The sequence below is a fragment of the Ctenopharyngodon idella genome, chromosome 3, assembly GCF_019924925.1.
Source record: "Ctenopharyngodon idella isolate HZGC_01 chromosome 3, HZGC01, whole genome shotgun sequence".
NCBI classification, from domain to species: domain Eukaryota; kingdom Metazoa; phylum Chordata; class Actinopteri; order Cypriniformes; family Xenocyprididae; genus Ctenopharyngodon; species Ctenopharyngodon idella.
In genome coordinates this window covers 9,919,285-9,935,537 of record NC_067222.1, presented here as the reverse complement: position 1 = coordinate 9,935,537, position 16,253 = coordinate 9,919,285, and the positions used below count along the sequence as shown (strand labels likewise).

The 16,253-nt window shown below is 38.0% G+C and overlaps 1 protein-coding gene across 1 annotated transcript; it reads left to right on the top strand.

The window, feature by feature from the left end:
- Window positions 1–9,181: 9,181 nt before the first annotated feature.
- Window positions 9,182–16,150, top strand: LOC127509937 (transcription factor Sox-10-like). Its single transcript, XM_051889310.1, has 4 exons — window positions 9,182–9,313; window positions 11,670–12,343; window positions 13,349–13,611; window positions 14,090–16,150. Exons 2-4 carry the CDS (start codon window positions 11,904–11,906, stop codon window positions 14,848–14,850), a joined length of 1,464 nt encoding a protein of 487 aa, XP_051745270.1. The 5' UTR covers window positions 9,182–9,313; window positions 11,670–11,903; the 3' UTR covers window positions 14,851–16,150.
- Window positions 16,151–16,253: the final 103 nt, after the last annotated feature.

The window sequence follows — 16,253 nt, the reverse complement described above, 5'->3', positions numbered from 1 at the left end:
CGCAAGGTCTCTAACATCCACCAGCTCCTTGATGTCGTCATGGAGGAGTGGAAGAGGACTCCAGTGGCAACCTGTGAAGCTCTGGTGAACTCCATGCCCAAGAGGGTTAAGGCAGTGCTGGAAAATAATGGTGGCCACACAAAATATTGACACTTTGGGCCCAATTTGGACATTTTCACTTAGGGGTGTACTCACTTTTGTGGCCAGCGGTTTAGACATTAATGGCTGTGTGTTGAGTTATTTTGAGGGGACAGCAAACTTACACTGTTATACAAACTGTACACTCACTACTTTACATTATAGCAAAGTGTCATTTCTTCAGTGTTGTCACATGAAAAGATATAATAAAATATTTTAAAAAATGTGAGGGGTGTACTCACTTCTGTGAGATACTATATATATATATATATATATATATATATATATAATCACCAAAAAATTATGTCTTAATGCATGTATTCACATGGGAATCATGATCTCAGGAAACAATGTATCAAACTCAAATGTCACATTTATTATTGACTAGAATCATGAGGAATCAAACTTTCCTTCATCTTTTGAAACTACAGAGTTTGGTGAGCTCTGCTTTGGATTTATTGGATAAAACTGTCTCATAAATCAATAAATGTAAATGTACTACGTAAAATGCTGTAACATTAAATCCAAACTCCAAACTCAAATTGAATCCACCCAGAACATTTAATGAATCTTATAGACGAGTCCTACTCGAAAGAAGTTGATAATGTCAACAGGTGTGTGTTTCCAAACCTGTATGACTTATTTCTTCAATGAAACACAAAGGTCTGTGAGAAAGTGAGCAAAAATTTCAATGAATCCTCTCTGTTGTAGCTCTTCAATTTCATTTTCATTCAGTTCAGATATTTTGTGTCAAGACACATCTTGGCAGGTTTGCTGTCAATCATCATTTCCCATGTTAATACACTGGAAGAAACACCAGCTGTGGTTTTGCATTTTGCAAGTTAAGCATTTTTAAACTGAATTAAATTTAAAAAGACACGATAATATCACTCACATGACACATAATGAGGTCATGTGACAACAATACAGCGGGATGCTAATTGAAGCGTTTAGCACGGAGTAATTCTCACTGCACCGTGACTCACACTTTTTGCTAAACGTCAACAGAACAATGCCATATTTGATTAGTGAAATATATCTTGTTGAGTTGTTTATATGGCGAGCACACCCAGCTAAGACAAAAATATACTCTAAGAACGTTTTGCTACCATTCCCATAAAGTTATAAAAAAGTTATTTCTGAATGTTCTCTGAATGTTTCTGAATCAAGTGATACAATGTTCTAAGAACATTTTGTTAACATTTTGAGAACATTATTAAAGACCAGATAACATTGAACGAACGTTCTATTGACGTTGCTGGAAGAAAGTTTGTTCAGAACTTTGCCAGAACGTTTTTAGAATGTTCTCTACTAGCAGAGATATTGCTTGAGAAGGATTTACGCATACCTGGAAACCAGGTAACCAATTCTCTCTCTCTCTCACCCTCCTCCTCCACCCCAAACCCCCATTAAACCCTCTGAAACCCCATATCAGCTTCCTTTAGATGTTTCTCCAACACAATTGGGGTAACTGGACTCTTGGCGGAGGCAGTCGGTGCAGATATGAAGTGACCACACAATGGTGCATTCATGCTGCCCTCTCTCTCTCTCTCTCCATCCATTCTTCCCCAGCTGCAGAGGAATCCTGTCCAACTTTTTGCCCCCCACCACACAACTGCCACCCGTCCACCAGCAGAAAGAGAGAAAACACAAAAGCAGGATTCATCCCATAGAGACGGGGAGCCATTTAAGCGTTACGCAGCTGCATCGATTTATTAAAAGATGGGTGGAGAGGGAGAGATAGAGGGGGGTCAGCAGGGGTCACGGACCCCCAGACTCTGAAGATGATGATGACATGTTAATGAGCGTCAAGCATTAATATTCAGCAGAGAGTGGGAGAATGTACAGAATGGAGGGATTGATGAGAAAAAGAGAGAAAAATTTCAAACAGCTCATACGATGAATTAAAGTTAGTATGTGTATTTCAGTCCATGTTTATTTGTATAGCACTTTCATCACATATAGATTTGAAGCAGAAGTGCACGTTTTAAATGTTACGTTCAAGATGCGTGTTGATTGTAACATTTGAAATATGATTGTAACATCTGAAATGTCTTGATTCTTTTCATGTATTATGTTTACATTCATTCATTTCGCAAATGTGTTTGTCCAGAAATCTAATGCAGCTAAATAAAGGAACAACTGCAAATGTAAACAAAGGCCTTTCTACATTTACTGTATTTCGTATGTCCGTAATGACCAAATGATCAACACACCTGTGTGTGTGTGTCTCTCTCTCTTTCTCTCACACACACACACACACACACACACACACACACACACACACACACACACACACACACAGTCTTTGTAACAGTATTTCTACACCTGGAGGATCTGAGTGCAGGTGCAGATGATTCACACAGAGAATGTCTACAAACACACTTTAATCATAATCAATCATCTAGAGAAATATGTCATATAAATATCTAAATGAAGAAATCCATTGCCAGCATTCAAACACACTGAATCACAGCCTATAGCTGATCTTCAACAACTGCCAATTTTTTTTTTTACCTCTTTCCATAATCATAGTAATAAAAAAATAATGAATTAATTAAAATATTGTTTTAATTCCGATTTTTTAATAATATGATTAATATAATTTAATTTTGATTAATTAAAAATGTAAAAATAAAAATTAATTATTAATAATTTATTTATTATTCATTTACTTTTATGATAAATAAATAAATGTAAAAAAGTAATTAATTAAAAAGTAAATTTTATATATATATATATATATATATATATATATATATATATATAATTTACTTTTATAATAGTCATAGCCAGAAGAAAGTTATAAATAGATTAATTAAGGCGAGACACTACAGGTGAATAGGGATTTTTTTTAAATTAGAAGATATCACTGTGAAACTTCTCCAGTTTATTACTGGCATAAACATAAGAAAAAAATGTATTACAAGTTTTGAATAAATTTATGTTTTAATATGCAAATGAGGCCTTATATACTTAAATATATGCTAATTTGCATACATTTCCAAAAACAAAATCTGGAAATTGGAAAGGTCCAGGTTTAAAATTCTTGGTTCTATTTGTTGACATGTTAAATGAAAGGGCTTTTACAGAGGGGATTCTGGATATCTTATTTTGTGCTTTAGTAAATTAGAGAATACTGACAATAGCCTTAAAAAATCTATTTTCGCCATGTTTTTTTTGAGTAAAAGGACCTATAACTCAGGATAGGAATGATATATCAACAAATCCCTCTGTAAAAGCCTTCAGAATATAGATAGGAATAAAACTGTAAAGTTTGGTGTATATAAGTTCTGCTGAAGTGGAGATTTCGGACTCAGAGCAGGAGAAAAAACTCATTTTGAGAAAACGGCCTTTAAAGATATTTACTGTAATTGAAATCTATAGACGCAAATAGATAAAGTGCTATAAGATATACACTTAAAAATGTATTTTGGATGTTTTCTTTCCACCAGTCTGAAAAAACACTTTATGAAAAGCCAAAAAGTGCAAAATCTCAAAATTGACAGGTGCCTGAAAAAACAGTGTTTTTGCCTGTAGTGTCTCCCCTTAATTAAATGTTAATTAAAATGTAAATAAAATGTAAATTATATATATTACTTTTGTCAGTCATAGTAATAAAACACATTAATAGAAAAATGAATTAATTCATTGATTAGAATTCATTATTTAAAAATGTAAAAAATAAATTAATAAAATAAATAAATTATTAATTAATATATATATATATATATATACACATATGTACATATATATATATATATATATATATATATATATATTATTAATAATTTATTTATTGTATATTATATATTTACTTTTATGATAGTCATAGCCAGGAAAAGTAATAATAAATAATAAATAGATAGAAATAGAAATAGAAATAAATAGATTCATTCATCAAATATTAATTAAAAATGTAAATATGTTTTATATATATATATATATATATATATATATATATATATATATATTACTTTTATCATATTCATAGTAATAAAATAAATTATAGAACAAATTAATTAAAAAAGATTATTTAAAATAGTAAATATTTAAGATAATAAAAATAAAATAAATGAAAATTTTAAATTTAAAAAGTAAAATTATTATTATTATTATTTGTTACACACACATGAATTAATTTCATTATTAATTAAAAGGTAAATCTCTCTCTCTCTCTGTATGTATGTATGCATGTATGTGTGTGTGTGTGTATATATATATATATATATATATAATGAATAAGGCAATCCTGTTTGCAGCTGTTTGTTAATAGAAAAATGGAAGTGAACCGAACCCTGACTATATGTACAACACACTGCAGCATGAAAGTGTCTGAAGTTCAGCACATATGAAAGATGAAGCACAAGCATCCAGTAAACGTGTGTGTTTCTGTGCCAGAGTCGTTTCTCAGGCCCTTCAGAGTGTAAAGTGTCAGACAGGTGAGTCTCGTACAGGTGAAGACGAGGCTCCGCCCACAGGAACTCAGATCCATGGGGATTTTCACCAGTTCCACCTCGACCAGCGAGGAAAACAACAACCCTGGATGCATGAGATCATCCCATCAGTGTCTGACCTTTCCTGAAGAACAACTTCATCCGCATGCAGGAATTCCCCCAGGAATCTTCGCCATCATTACCAAAACGGACAAAAGGGCAAAACCTTTCGTTCTCAGAGGGAAAATGATAAATGCTCCGCCCACTCTTGCTCTCTCTCCGTGGCTTTTGTTCGCTTCACTTCCTGTTGTGCCAGAAACTCGCACACATGCAAAATGCCATCAGGTGTGTGTGTGTGTGTGTGTGTGTGTGTGGAAGCCGGTCATGAGACAATCATGTACTCATATTGACCTTTTGACCTCTGCTCTCACAATCATCTTCTCCTGACATCCCAGCCACCATCTCCAACGGCAACCAGCACATCATCACTGTCACATGCTGCATGACTGCACTAACACACACAAACATACAATCACATACACACACATTAACCAATTAACTGTGCTCAGAATTAAATAACAGCCAGAAATGTGTTAGTTTGCTGAGAACATCAGTTTCACCCAGAATGAACAGTTGAAAACACTGAATCTGTTCATTCACTTCAGTTTGGGGCTCATTTAAAAAATGCTGTTGTATGACAGATTATTAATTGCTGCATACATAACGTTTTCACAAATATGGATTGATCCAAATCATTATTTAGTTTGGTTACTCAGCGTAAATCATTCACGCGCGCGCAATTTTAATGGTTCTCAGACTAAAACATTCACGCGCGCGCAATTTTAACGGATATTTATTCTCGCAGTAATGCGAATTATAATAAAACTCGTGATTAAATAACTAATGATATTATCGCGCGAATTAATAATAAACCAGCGATTCATTCTGACAATATCCTGCTTAGAAATTATTTCTGTTTGTCTTGATGCAGATGAGGTTTTATAAAATGTAGAAACGAAGTGAAACAAATTCAGCTAATTTGAACAAACGTTAATAAAATCGTGAGTCGAAGAGAGAGTGAAAAAAAAAACTAAAATAATAATAATAACAATAAGAAGAATTATTACTACCATTGGATGTTTAGTAAGAATTTGAAATGGAAAAACAGGATAATTGTAATATTATACATATTATTCGATAACAATTTTGTCCATATTTTAGCTATAATTTGTAAGAAACCCGAATGCAAGAAAAGCAAGGCGCGCGTTAATTATTAATAATTAGCCCAGGTAGCCTAATGACAAACGTCTCGCGCACTTTAGCTTATTTCGAATGAATAACTGATAATATATAATAAATTCAATTTCTGAACTATGACAATTAATTAATTATTATTACTAATCGATCTGTTTCTTATTTACAATTAAAACAAGTCCTTGCTGAGCACGACTGTATAACAGTAAACTGCTCATTTATGATCATGTAAAATTATTACGTGAAACAAAACAATCGACGTTAGCGCAAATTAATTTATAGAAGCAAAAGCCGTAAAGAAGTGTCAATTTAACACGATACAGAAACGCAGAACAAACCCGTCCTGTTTTCAATCACGATCATCAAAAATAACAAATCACTCGCTTAATCAAGCACGATGAAGACGAATAACAAAACAGTTTAACAGCTACACTTCAATTCAATTGAATACAATTTCCTTTGAAACGTTCCTTGAGGATAAACACATCTCCAGCTCTGCGCGTTCATGTTTTAAACGCTTGGAGACAGTCATATTTCTCTAAACGCGTTGGTCTGTCTCCTCGCTTCCCAAACTTTCCCTAAGAGCAACAGGGAGAAACTCACATCAAAGTGTGGCGCAGGCCTCAGATCCGCGCGCGTCCGCCCGCCCGCCCGCGTACATCCACAGAGCCGCGCGAGGCTTTCCCTCTATATGTGTACGTTTGAAGGGACACGGAGAAAAAGACGCTCTAAAGGGAGACACACGTCTTTTCTCTTTTCTTTTCTTTTTTTATATACACAGAACTGCTTTTTGTTCCTTCATTTTTTCATTTAAGAGGGTAATGGAAGGGGGGTGTTCGTTTGATCACATGATTACAATTCACCTGAGATAAAACAAAGGACGCAAAGAAAGGAGCGGGAGCGCCGGAGACCGAGACAGAGAGATGCTCTCATGGTCAGGATCCCCTTATCAGAGTCAACATTCATGGATAATGAAAAAGGCAATGATTTTTTGGCTTGGGTGGGGGGGCGTCGCGAGATGGAAATACAAGAGGTTATTGTTGACCAGAACAGCGCGCGTGTTTGTGTGCGTTTGGCCCGCCGTTTGCCTCGCTTCTCGTCTTGCTATATTTTCTGTTTAAACGTGTTAAATGCGCTCTCTGTGTGTTTATGTGACGGGCCGCTGATGCAATTATAAAACTAACGCATAGCACGACATGATGCTGCAGGAGCTCATTCCAGCGCTGCGCGCGCGCGCGCGCGGGTCAAGACTGCAGGCCTGCGCGCGCACCATACCACATATACAATTAACTATTCTACAATATTAAAATATACATGAATAAAACTAAGGCTTAGTGCTGTATAAAATTAGCTCACAGAGGAAATCTTTATTGTTTTAGGCTATTTTAAAGATATTTTTACCATTTTAGCCATCCAAATAAAGGTTCTTTATTGGCATCTATAGTGAAGAACATACACTCTAAAAAATGCTGGGGTAAAAACAACCCAAGTTGGGTTGAAAATGGAAAAACGCAGCAATTGGGTTGTTTTAACCCAGCGGTTGGGTTACATGTTTGTCCAACATGCTGGGTAGTTTCATCTCAACTATTATTTAAAAAATCCTATATGGCTGGCTTAAAATGAACCCAAAATATGTTGGAAATTAAAAATCAGATACACTTTTTAGAGGCAACAATAATAATCAAAAGGTGAACATTTATTAATAAGAAATGTAATACATGTTTATTGTTTAATTATCCATTAAACTTAATAAATGTTAATTTATTAAACATTAATAAATGTTCATTCCCAACACACTTTGGGTTCATTTTAAACAAGCAATACAGTACTTTTTAAACAATAGTTGAGTTAAATAAAACAACCCAGCAGGTTGGGCAAACATTTAACCCAACCGCTGGGTTTGTCCATTTTGGGTTGTTTTTTTTTTAGAGTGTAAAATAAAGGGGGTTTTCTCAGTGATGCCACAAAAGAACCATTTTTGGTTCCCCAAAGAACATTTCAGTCATCAGTTCCAATAAGAACCATTTTTTCTTAACGTGGAGAACATTTTAATATTCTAAAGAACGTTTAGAACCTTTTCCCCCTACAATAAAGATCCTTTTGTGGTTCCATGGATGTAAACGGTTCTTCATGGAACCATCGATGCCAATAAAGAACCTTTAATTTTAGAGGAAAGATGTTTAAATGTTCTTCACACTAAGAAATAACTGTTCTTTGGGGAACCAAAAATGACTATTATTTGGCATCTTATTGAAGCCTTTATTTTTTGTGGGTTCCATGTAGCTACCTATATTATTACACGAATGTATAAGGGTGAATTCAGGTTTATTGGGACATCTTTTGCCATTGAGGTGAGTGAGAAAAAGTGTCCTAATTAACCCGAATTCACCTCTACATATTTTGAAGGGGTACCGCCACCGGTGGCAACAAGTACATGAATTTGACGTACATGAAAATCATAATAGATCGGCTATTCTGCACAACCCTTGACCGCGCCTCGCGCTGAAGTAAGAAGGAAGACGTTATTGCGCACAGCAGGTGCGCAGAATCCCGTCAGGCTAATGGTGCGCGAGCTGCTGACGGGACCGGTGGCGCGCGGCGGGGTGGAAGGACCTCTGATTCACCCTGAGGCACAACCAGGCCAACAAACAGGGCAGTGTGATCGGAAAGAGGTGAAAGAGAAACCCTACAACCCCCGGGACACGGCGACACTAATGAACGACCACCTGTGAAAGTCGTTTAAAATCACGAAACTGCATCAAATATAGACTAACGTAATGGCATTGAAATATTACAAATTAGTATAACTAATGTGAGAACTAGGCTACTTATACTATTGCGGTGCTTCCCAAACAACTTTGAGCTAAAATATTTTTGACGCCTCCTTGAAATTGTAAGTTAATATTTCAATAATTGAACATGTTCGCGGTTCTCTAATGACGTTAATGCTCACGTGAGATGCAGATAAACAAATAAAATAGGCTAGTATTTTTTCATAGGCCTAAGAGTTTTATTTTGATTGTTTTTTTATCAATTAGTTATTTATTTTAATTTCACCTTTTCCAACTAGAATTTGGTTTATTATATAATGACAAAGACATACAAAACTAAATCAAGAATATGAAGTTTTAAATATATAGATGCATGTATATATATATATATATATATATATATATATATATATAAAAAAGTTTAAAATCACAAATAAAAGAGGCCGAATATTACTGCCGTTGATTTGCAGCAGAAATCGCCGCCCTCTGCTGAGAAACTTAAGGGCGAAATCCGGCAGCCAATCAGAGAAGGACCCGATGGGCCTCTGCTGCTCCTTTAAGAGATTTTTTTCCATGAATTGATTTTTTTCTCGCTCTTCACACAACGAGGCTCTTTAAGCCCCGGCGCGCGACACAGAGCAGGCATTCAGAGCGCGAGCGAGGGGGCTGAACCGACGGACTCTCGCGCTGGGCGGGCGACCTGCTTTCAGTGCAGTAAGACGCTTGACATTATTACCTCTCTCTGTCTATCACTTACTCTGTGTGCATGGGAATATACTGCATTGCAATGTCTAAACGGAGAAATTCTTCTACTTATTACTATTATTACTAACAATAAATATACATCGAATTGAACTTATTCGCTGTATACTCATTTGAATTCGTTTTCTGTTCGGTTTATGTATGCTGTAGTTTGAGTTATAATTGTAAAAAAAGAAAGTTTCTCATCGAAATGGATTAAAATGCATGCGATTATTTAACAAACACTTTAAAACTAAGTTGGTGTCACGGGGTGTACATTTCGAGATTTGCGTGAATGTGTAGATCAGTGTTGGGTTAATCTGTCTTAACTTGGAAAAACGGCTTAATCTATCCTATTCGAAATATACACTTCGATATTTTAGTAAAGTTACAGCTGGATTTGAATACTTTGATTTGATACGTGTGCATAATATGTAGCCTATTTTATGTATTTGCAGTTATGTTATCAATGTTTTGTTTTTTGTTTTTTTGAATATTGTATATATTCTGTTTTACTTGCGTGTTTGTGAGCAATAATTGCTATCTTTGGCCAAAATGCTCGTAATACAAGCACTTAAGTACAAAATCCGTTAAATCTGGTATATTCCTGTAACAATATACTTCTGAAAATATACTTCAATGTTTTGAAGAAAACACGTATATTGATCAAACGATTCCGTAAACGAATCAAATCAATGGCGTTTCACATTAGTGGAAGTTCGAATCAATTTTTTTTTTGTCACATTTGTTTAATTGTGCCATTTAGGAAATGTTTTGGCATGAGTGAATTAGGGGCAAATTATTGCCAAACCAGGCGTTATGATCCGCCCTACTCTAGGCAAAGACGAACTGAATCAAATTTGAGCAAATAAGTGGGGGAAATAAAAACGAGCTGCAGTAAATAGTTGCGAGTGGTTAAAATTAATGAACAGAAAGTTTATTAAGTTCTCTGACTTTGTACGAGAAATGTGTTGAATGGAAAACAGCAAACTCAGAAGCGCAATTAGCCTGCTATGAAATGGACCGTGTTGCTAAAAACAAATTGCTTTATATTTTTGTCCCACGAAACTACTTCACACAAAAGTAAATAGGACACAAATGATTAAACATTTGTATTCCCGTGACCCTAACAAATGGGACTGAATATTAAATCAATCTGGTTCTGTTGAAGTTAAGTCACCTGTGTCTGATCTTAATTAATACTGGTGTCGGATGGTTTGTTCTTGTGTTCTTGTGAGATTCGATCCGCAGTAATTCAAGCTCAGCTCTGGCTACAGACTTTTTGCCGTATATAAATCAATATCTGGTGTTGATCTTCAGTAATTAGACCTAGTAGCCTAAGCCATAGACGCAAAATGAATTATTTCGCGTATATTCACTGTGCCGGTTGCTTGAGTTTTCATAAACACACTGCTATGACTTTCTGTATTTTCCTGCTGGTTATGAGTCGTCGCTTGTGCTTTCACCAACAAACACTGTGTAATTCAGCTGCCCACAGCAGCGCCGCTCCGTGTTTATCCAGCAGCAGGGCGGAATGAAGCCGGTATTATTCCAGCACTCTCTCTCCCGGGAGCTTGAACAAACCGCCAAACCTTCAACAGTAGCTTGTTAGCAGGAGTGAAGCTAAAATAACACACACGCAGACCGAGGCGAACTGACGCCACCGTATGATTGGCCTGGAAAAAAGACGAATTCTAAATAAAGTCAAAGCCTTAGTGTTTGTAGCCGTTTTTCCTGAACAGGTTTGTGTTGTCCGCGAGGCGTTTGAGTGAACAGCGAAGAGGTTGTGCGGTAGGGAACGTTCCCACAACTTTCAGTAATGTTTTGTAAATGTTAAAGTAAAACGTTCAATAAATAACATATTTAGAACGTTTTCATAATGTTCTTAGAAAAACGTTCTTGGAACGTCTTTATGATGAACGTTCTCATAAGTTGAGAAAATATTTTTCTTTGTTATTTGTACATAATGAATGCTGACCTTTACATTCTTGGAATATTACAGATAAATATTCATAAAATAAAAATAATTGTGAGTAAAACTAAGTTATAGGACGATGTAGGCTACTAACATTAAAGTAACCTTTTACATAACGTTCTAATCACGACAAGAAAACTGGACGTTTAAGAAACATTGCAAATCATTGTTCCCACAACGTTTTTAGAACATAAATTTATTAGCTGGGATATAGCCTATATTAAAACGCGAAAATAATAGCCTATTATTGTACACTGAGAAGAAATGCTTTACAGAAACATGCAAATGTAACATAAAAACTCCAGACCACCTATAATATTGAATAAAATTACCTTTGTGTCTACTTTTTTGCAGGTTTTTCAGCAGATCTATATCCTGAGGAAGACGGCGGATGGATTCATTCTGACAGAACATATGAACGTATGAAAAGAAACGTGTTAAAGTTTCACTTGATGACCTATGATATAATTTTAAAAAACACTGGCAATTGTTTTAGTGAAAATAAAATAGTTTTTAGAGAACAAAGAGGTCCTTTGAGGAAAAACTAGACCTACCGAAGACACCTGTGGCCGAAGAGCAAGAGCATCGATGTCGGCGGAGGAGCACAGTATGTCGGAGGTGGAAATGAGTCCCGGGGTCTCGGAGGACGGTCACTCTATGTCCCCCGGACATTCGTCCGGAGCTCCCGGAGGGCCGGACTCCCCTCTTCCCGGTCAGCCGTCTCAGATGCCCGGCGTCGGTGATGATGGAGCCGGAGTCTCTGCAGGTGTCTCGGTGAAGTCCGACGACGACGACGACCGGTTTCCCATCGGCATCCGCGAGGCGGTCAGTCAGGTGCTCAACGGCTACGACTGGACTCTCGTGCCCATGCCCGTGCGCGTGAACTCTGGCAGTAAGAGCAAGCCGCACGTGAAGCGGCCGATGAACGCGTTCATGGTGTGGGCGCAGGCCGCGCGCAGGAAACTGGCGGATCAATATCCGCACCTGCACAACGCCGAGCTCAGTAAAACACTCGGAAAACTCTGGAGGTGAGAGCAAAAAATGAATTTAACGTGTACTGGCGCCACCAGTTGTGCATATCAGATGCCATGGCACTACAAATTTGCCATGTCATGGTCTAATTAATATCATATAGTCACAGATAGGCCAGGGTAAGGCAAAGCTTTGTTTATAGGCTACAGAATAGAAGAAAAAGCAGAATAATAAAAACTATTGTGCATCTCCATTAAACCATGGTGATCAAACTGTCCATCTGAACATTCCCAACCATAACCCACTCAAGAAACAGCCACCATCAATTCATTACTTTAATTCTATCGGTTAATAACTGATGCTCCAGTTTAATTTGTTTTGCTGTAGATCTAGTCAAATCTGATGGCCACACCTCACTGTAACCCTCATATTAACTGCACACTGCTAACTCGGCCTCTGGCTTTGAGTTTCTCAAGGGCTTTAGCTCAGAATAATCATTCCTTCAACATGCCAGATTAGAGGGACAAATCCCTTCAGGAGCTGCTGTGGAAAAGACATGCTGTAAACAGCGCCATTAACCTGAGCTAGTATGCCAACGGCAGTTATTACGTAGTGCATTTATCTAAAATGGTTTATTTTCATGAGGGAGTGAGTGTTTGGTTCTGCTGGGTTTCTAGATGCTCAACTAAACTAATAAAAACGTCTCGCTCTACAGATGACAGCATATATAACAGGTGGAGAGTCAAACCGCAGAGTTGGTTCATACACCAGCTGGAAACTGATCGTCTGCTCGTGTTAAACTCTCAGAGGAGAAATCTGAGCCAGTCTCAGTATTTAACAATTCAATAATCATAGTTCATTCGACACTTAACTTGATAGTCTGTAGATATTCTCTTGATTTAAATAAGATTGTTGTCATTCGAGTGAGGTTATTGTGATGGTATGTTTATTTGTCCAGTTATCAGGTTACAGGACCTATTTCTCTCTGTCACATTTTGGTATTTTGCACGTTTTTAAATGTTTTTGTGCAGAAGGTTATATTTTTTGCATGTGTATTTCAGGCTGCTGAACGAGACGGATAAGAGGCCGTTCATCGAGGAAGCCGAGCGCTTGAGGAAGCAGCATAAGAAAGACTATCCCGAGTACAAATACCAGCCACGTCGACGCAAGAACGGCAAACCGGGATCCAACTCTGAGGCCGACGCCCACTCCGAGGGCGAGGTCAGTCACAGCCAATCACATTACAAGAGCCTGCACCTGGAGGTGGCGCACGGCGGGGCCGCGGGATCGCCATTGGCCGACGGACACCACCCTCACGCTACAGGTGAGTTACACCTGCCTACACTAAGAATTTATTTAGAAAGAAATGAATGTTTATTCAGTGAGGACAGGATTCATCTGAAGTCATTTACAAAGATTTCATTTTCAAATAAATTCTTGAACTTTCTATTCATCAAGGAATCCTTGATAAACCAAATTTAACACTGTTTACACAAAAATACGAAGTACAGCTGTTTTCAACACGTTTCAAACGTTTTTTGAGAAGCAAATCATTATTTTAGAATGATTTCTGAAGGATCATGTGACACTGAAGACTGCTAAAAATTCAGCTTTGCCATCACAGAAATGATTTCCATTTTAAAGTATATGCACATGGAAAACAGCTATTTTAAATTATAATAATATTTCACTATTTTTACTGCATATTTGGTCAAATAAACGCAGCCATGGTGAGCATAAGAGACTTCTTTTTAAAAAATGACCTCAAATGTCCTCTAAAACGCTTCCATTTGTTCCTTCAGGTCAGAGTCACAGTCCTCCGACGCCCCCTACCACTCCTAAGACGGAACTACAGGGGGGGAAATCCGGGGAGGGGAAGCGTGAGGGCGGAGCCTCCAGGAGCGGTTTGGGGGTGGGAGCAGATGGAAGCTCCGCCTCCTCCTCCGCCAGCGGTAAACCGCACATCGACTTCGGTAACGTGGACATTGGCGAGATCAGCCATGATGTAATGGCCAACATGGAGCCGTTCGACGTGAACGAGTTCGACCAGTACCTTCCGCCCAACGGGCACCCGCAGGCGTCGGGCGGCGCAAGTGCCGGGTCTTCGGCTTCTCCGTACGCTTACGGCATCTCCAGCGCTCTGGCGGCCGCTAGTGGTCACTCAACCGCCTGGCTGTCCAAGCAACAGCTGCCGTCCCAGCAGCACTTGGGCTCGGATGGCGGGAAAACGCAGATTAAGAGTGAAACGCACTTCTCCAGCGACGCGGCCGCTGCGGCTAGCGGGTCACATGTCACGTACACGCCTCTCAGCCTGCCGCACTACAGCTCCGCCTTCCCCTCGCTGGCGTCACGCGCACAGTTCGCAGAATACGCCGAGCACCAGGCGTCCGGCTCGTACTACGCCCACTCCAGCCAAACCTCTGGCCTCTACTCCGCCTTCTCCTACATGGGCCCCTCGCAGAGGCCCCTGTACACAGCCATTCCGGATCCCGGTTCTGTGCCGCAGTCGCACAGCCCGACTCACTGGGAGCAGCCCGTCTACACCACCTTATCTCGACCGTGACACGCGTTACGGAGGTGACGCGACGCTCTCGTTTCATTTCCAGTCACTGAAGGTCCAAACTAAAGTGTGTATGTGACCGAAAATCATCAAAACACTCGCCTGCACCACAATCTACACAGACATAAATCTGCGAGAAAGGGTGTGTGGAGATCTGCAGGGAAAATATTCTCACGTTGCCTCTCAGGCTGATAAAACCATCGCGACCCGTTTCACAGAGATCTGCTCGTCCGCCAATTTGACACCAGTGGTATTTCATGAGACTTATTACCAAAGTACTGAGACCAAAACATTAAAATGAGCAAAATGGGCGTAGTTTCTGAACTCTGTATGGTTTGGCAGTGTATCAGATCACAAACTTCTTCCAACACATTCACACAAACTTACACCTGATGCTATTACCCGTACATCCACATGTTTTTTTTTGTTTTTTTTTGTATGTATGAATAATCTCTTTTTATTAACCAAAATAAGGCCATATTGTTTTTATCTTGGAAAAATAATGACGTGTTTTTATTGTTGTAATCTTTTCTATTGTTGTTACTCTTGTGTTGCCATAACTACACTGAAAAGTCTTCACCACTGTCTAGTGTTTGTTAATGACATTTGTGTTTTATGACTTTCAGCGTGTGTAAATATCAGTGCCAGGGCGCAATAAATGCGTCTTATTACTCCAAACACACAAACGGAGTACTGTAATGCAATATGTTTCCGTCACATCGGAATTAACGTAATTATGAGTTTCTGGTATAAAATGACCTTTTTTTATTGTTTTAGCTAACACCGCTAGTGCCTCAGTCCAACGAAAACGGTTCGTAATCGCTGATAAATTCAAATTAAATCACGTGAACTCTTTTCAGGGCGCGAACTTTCAGCCGTTTGCCAATTCGAATTTTATGCCCAACATATGCGAGTTTGAAATAGTGCCGATTTGTATTTTGTGGAAATAATGTCCGTTTCAGAACATTACCCTTGGTTTTATTTCGTAAAGAGAGTCTAGTTAAAAAGATGCTTAGTTATTCAACGTTTTTCTCCCTTTGGTACTTTTATAGTTTTCGCCCTTTTTATTAGAACTATTCTGAAACAACTGAAACAAACAACATTCTTGTTATATATTACAAAATATTATTTATATTTGTTGTTTTTGTTCGTTTTTTATCAGTAGCGTTTTATTCTGATGTTGGAAACTTTTGTCGTGTAATTCTGTGGTGGGTAAAAGTGTTGTTGTTTTTCTTTATCAGTGTAAATAGAAGAGAGCAGTGACTAACTTCCCTCACTCTAAATAAAGCTGCAGTCTGTACAATCGCGTCCTCGTCTTCATACACAATCACTTGATTATTAATCTTCTTCCTTTTCTTCTTATCTGCTGTATACCAGATCTTAACATATCACCCACAATATATTAA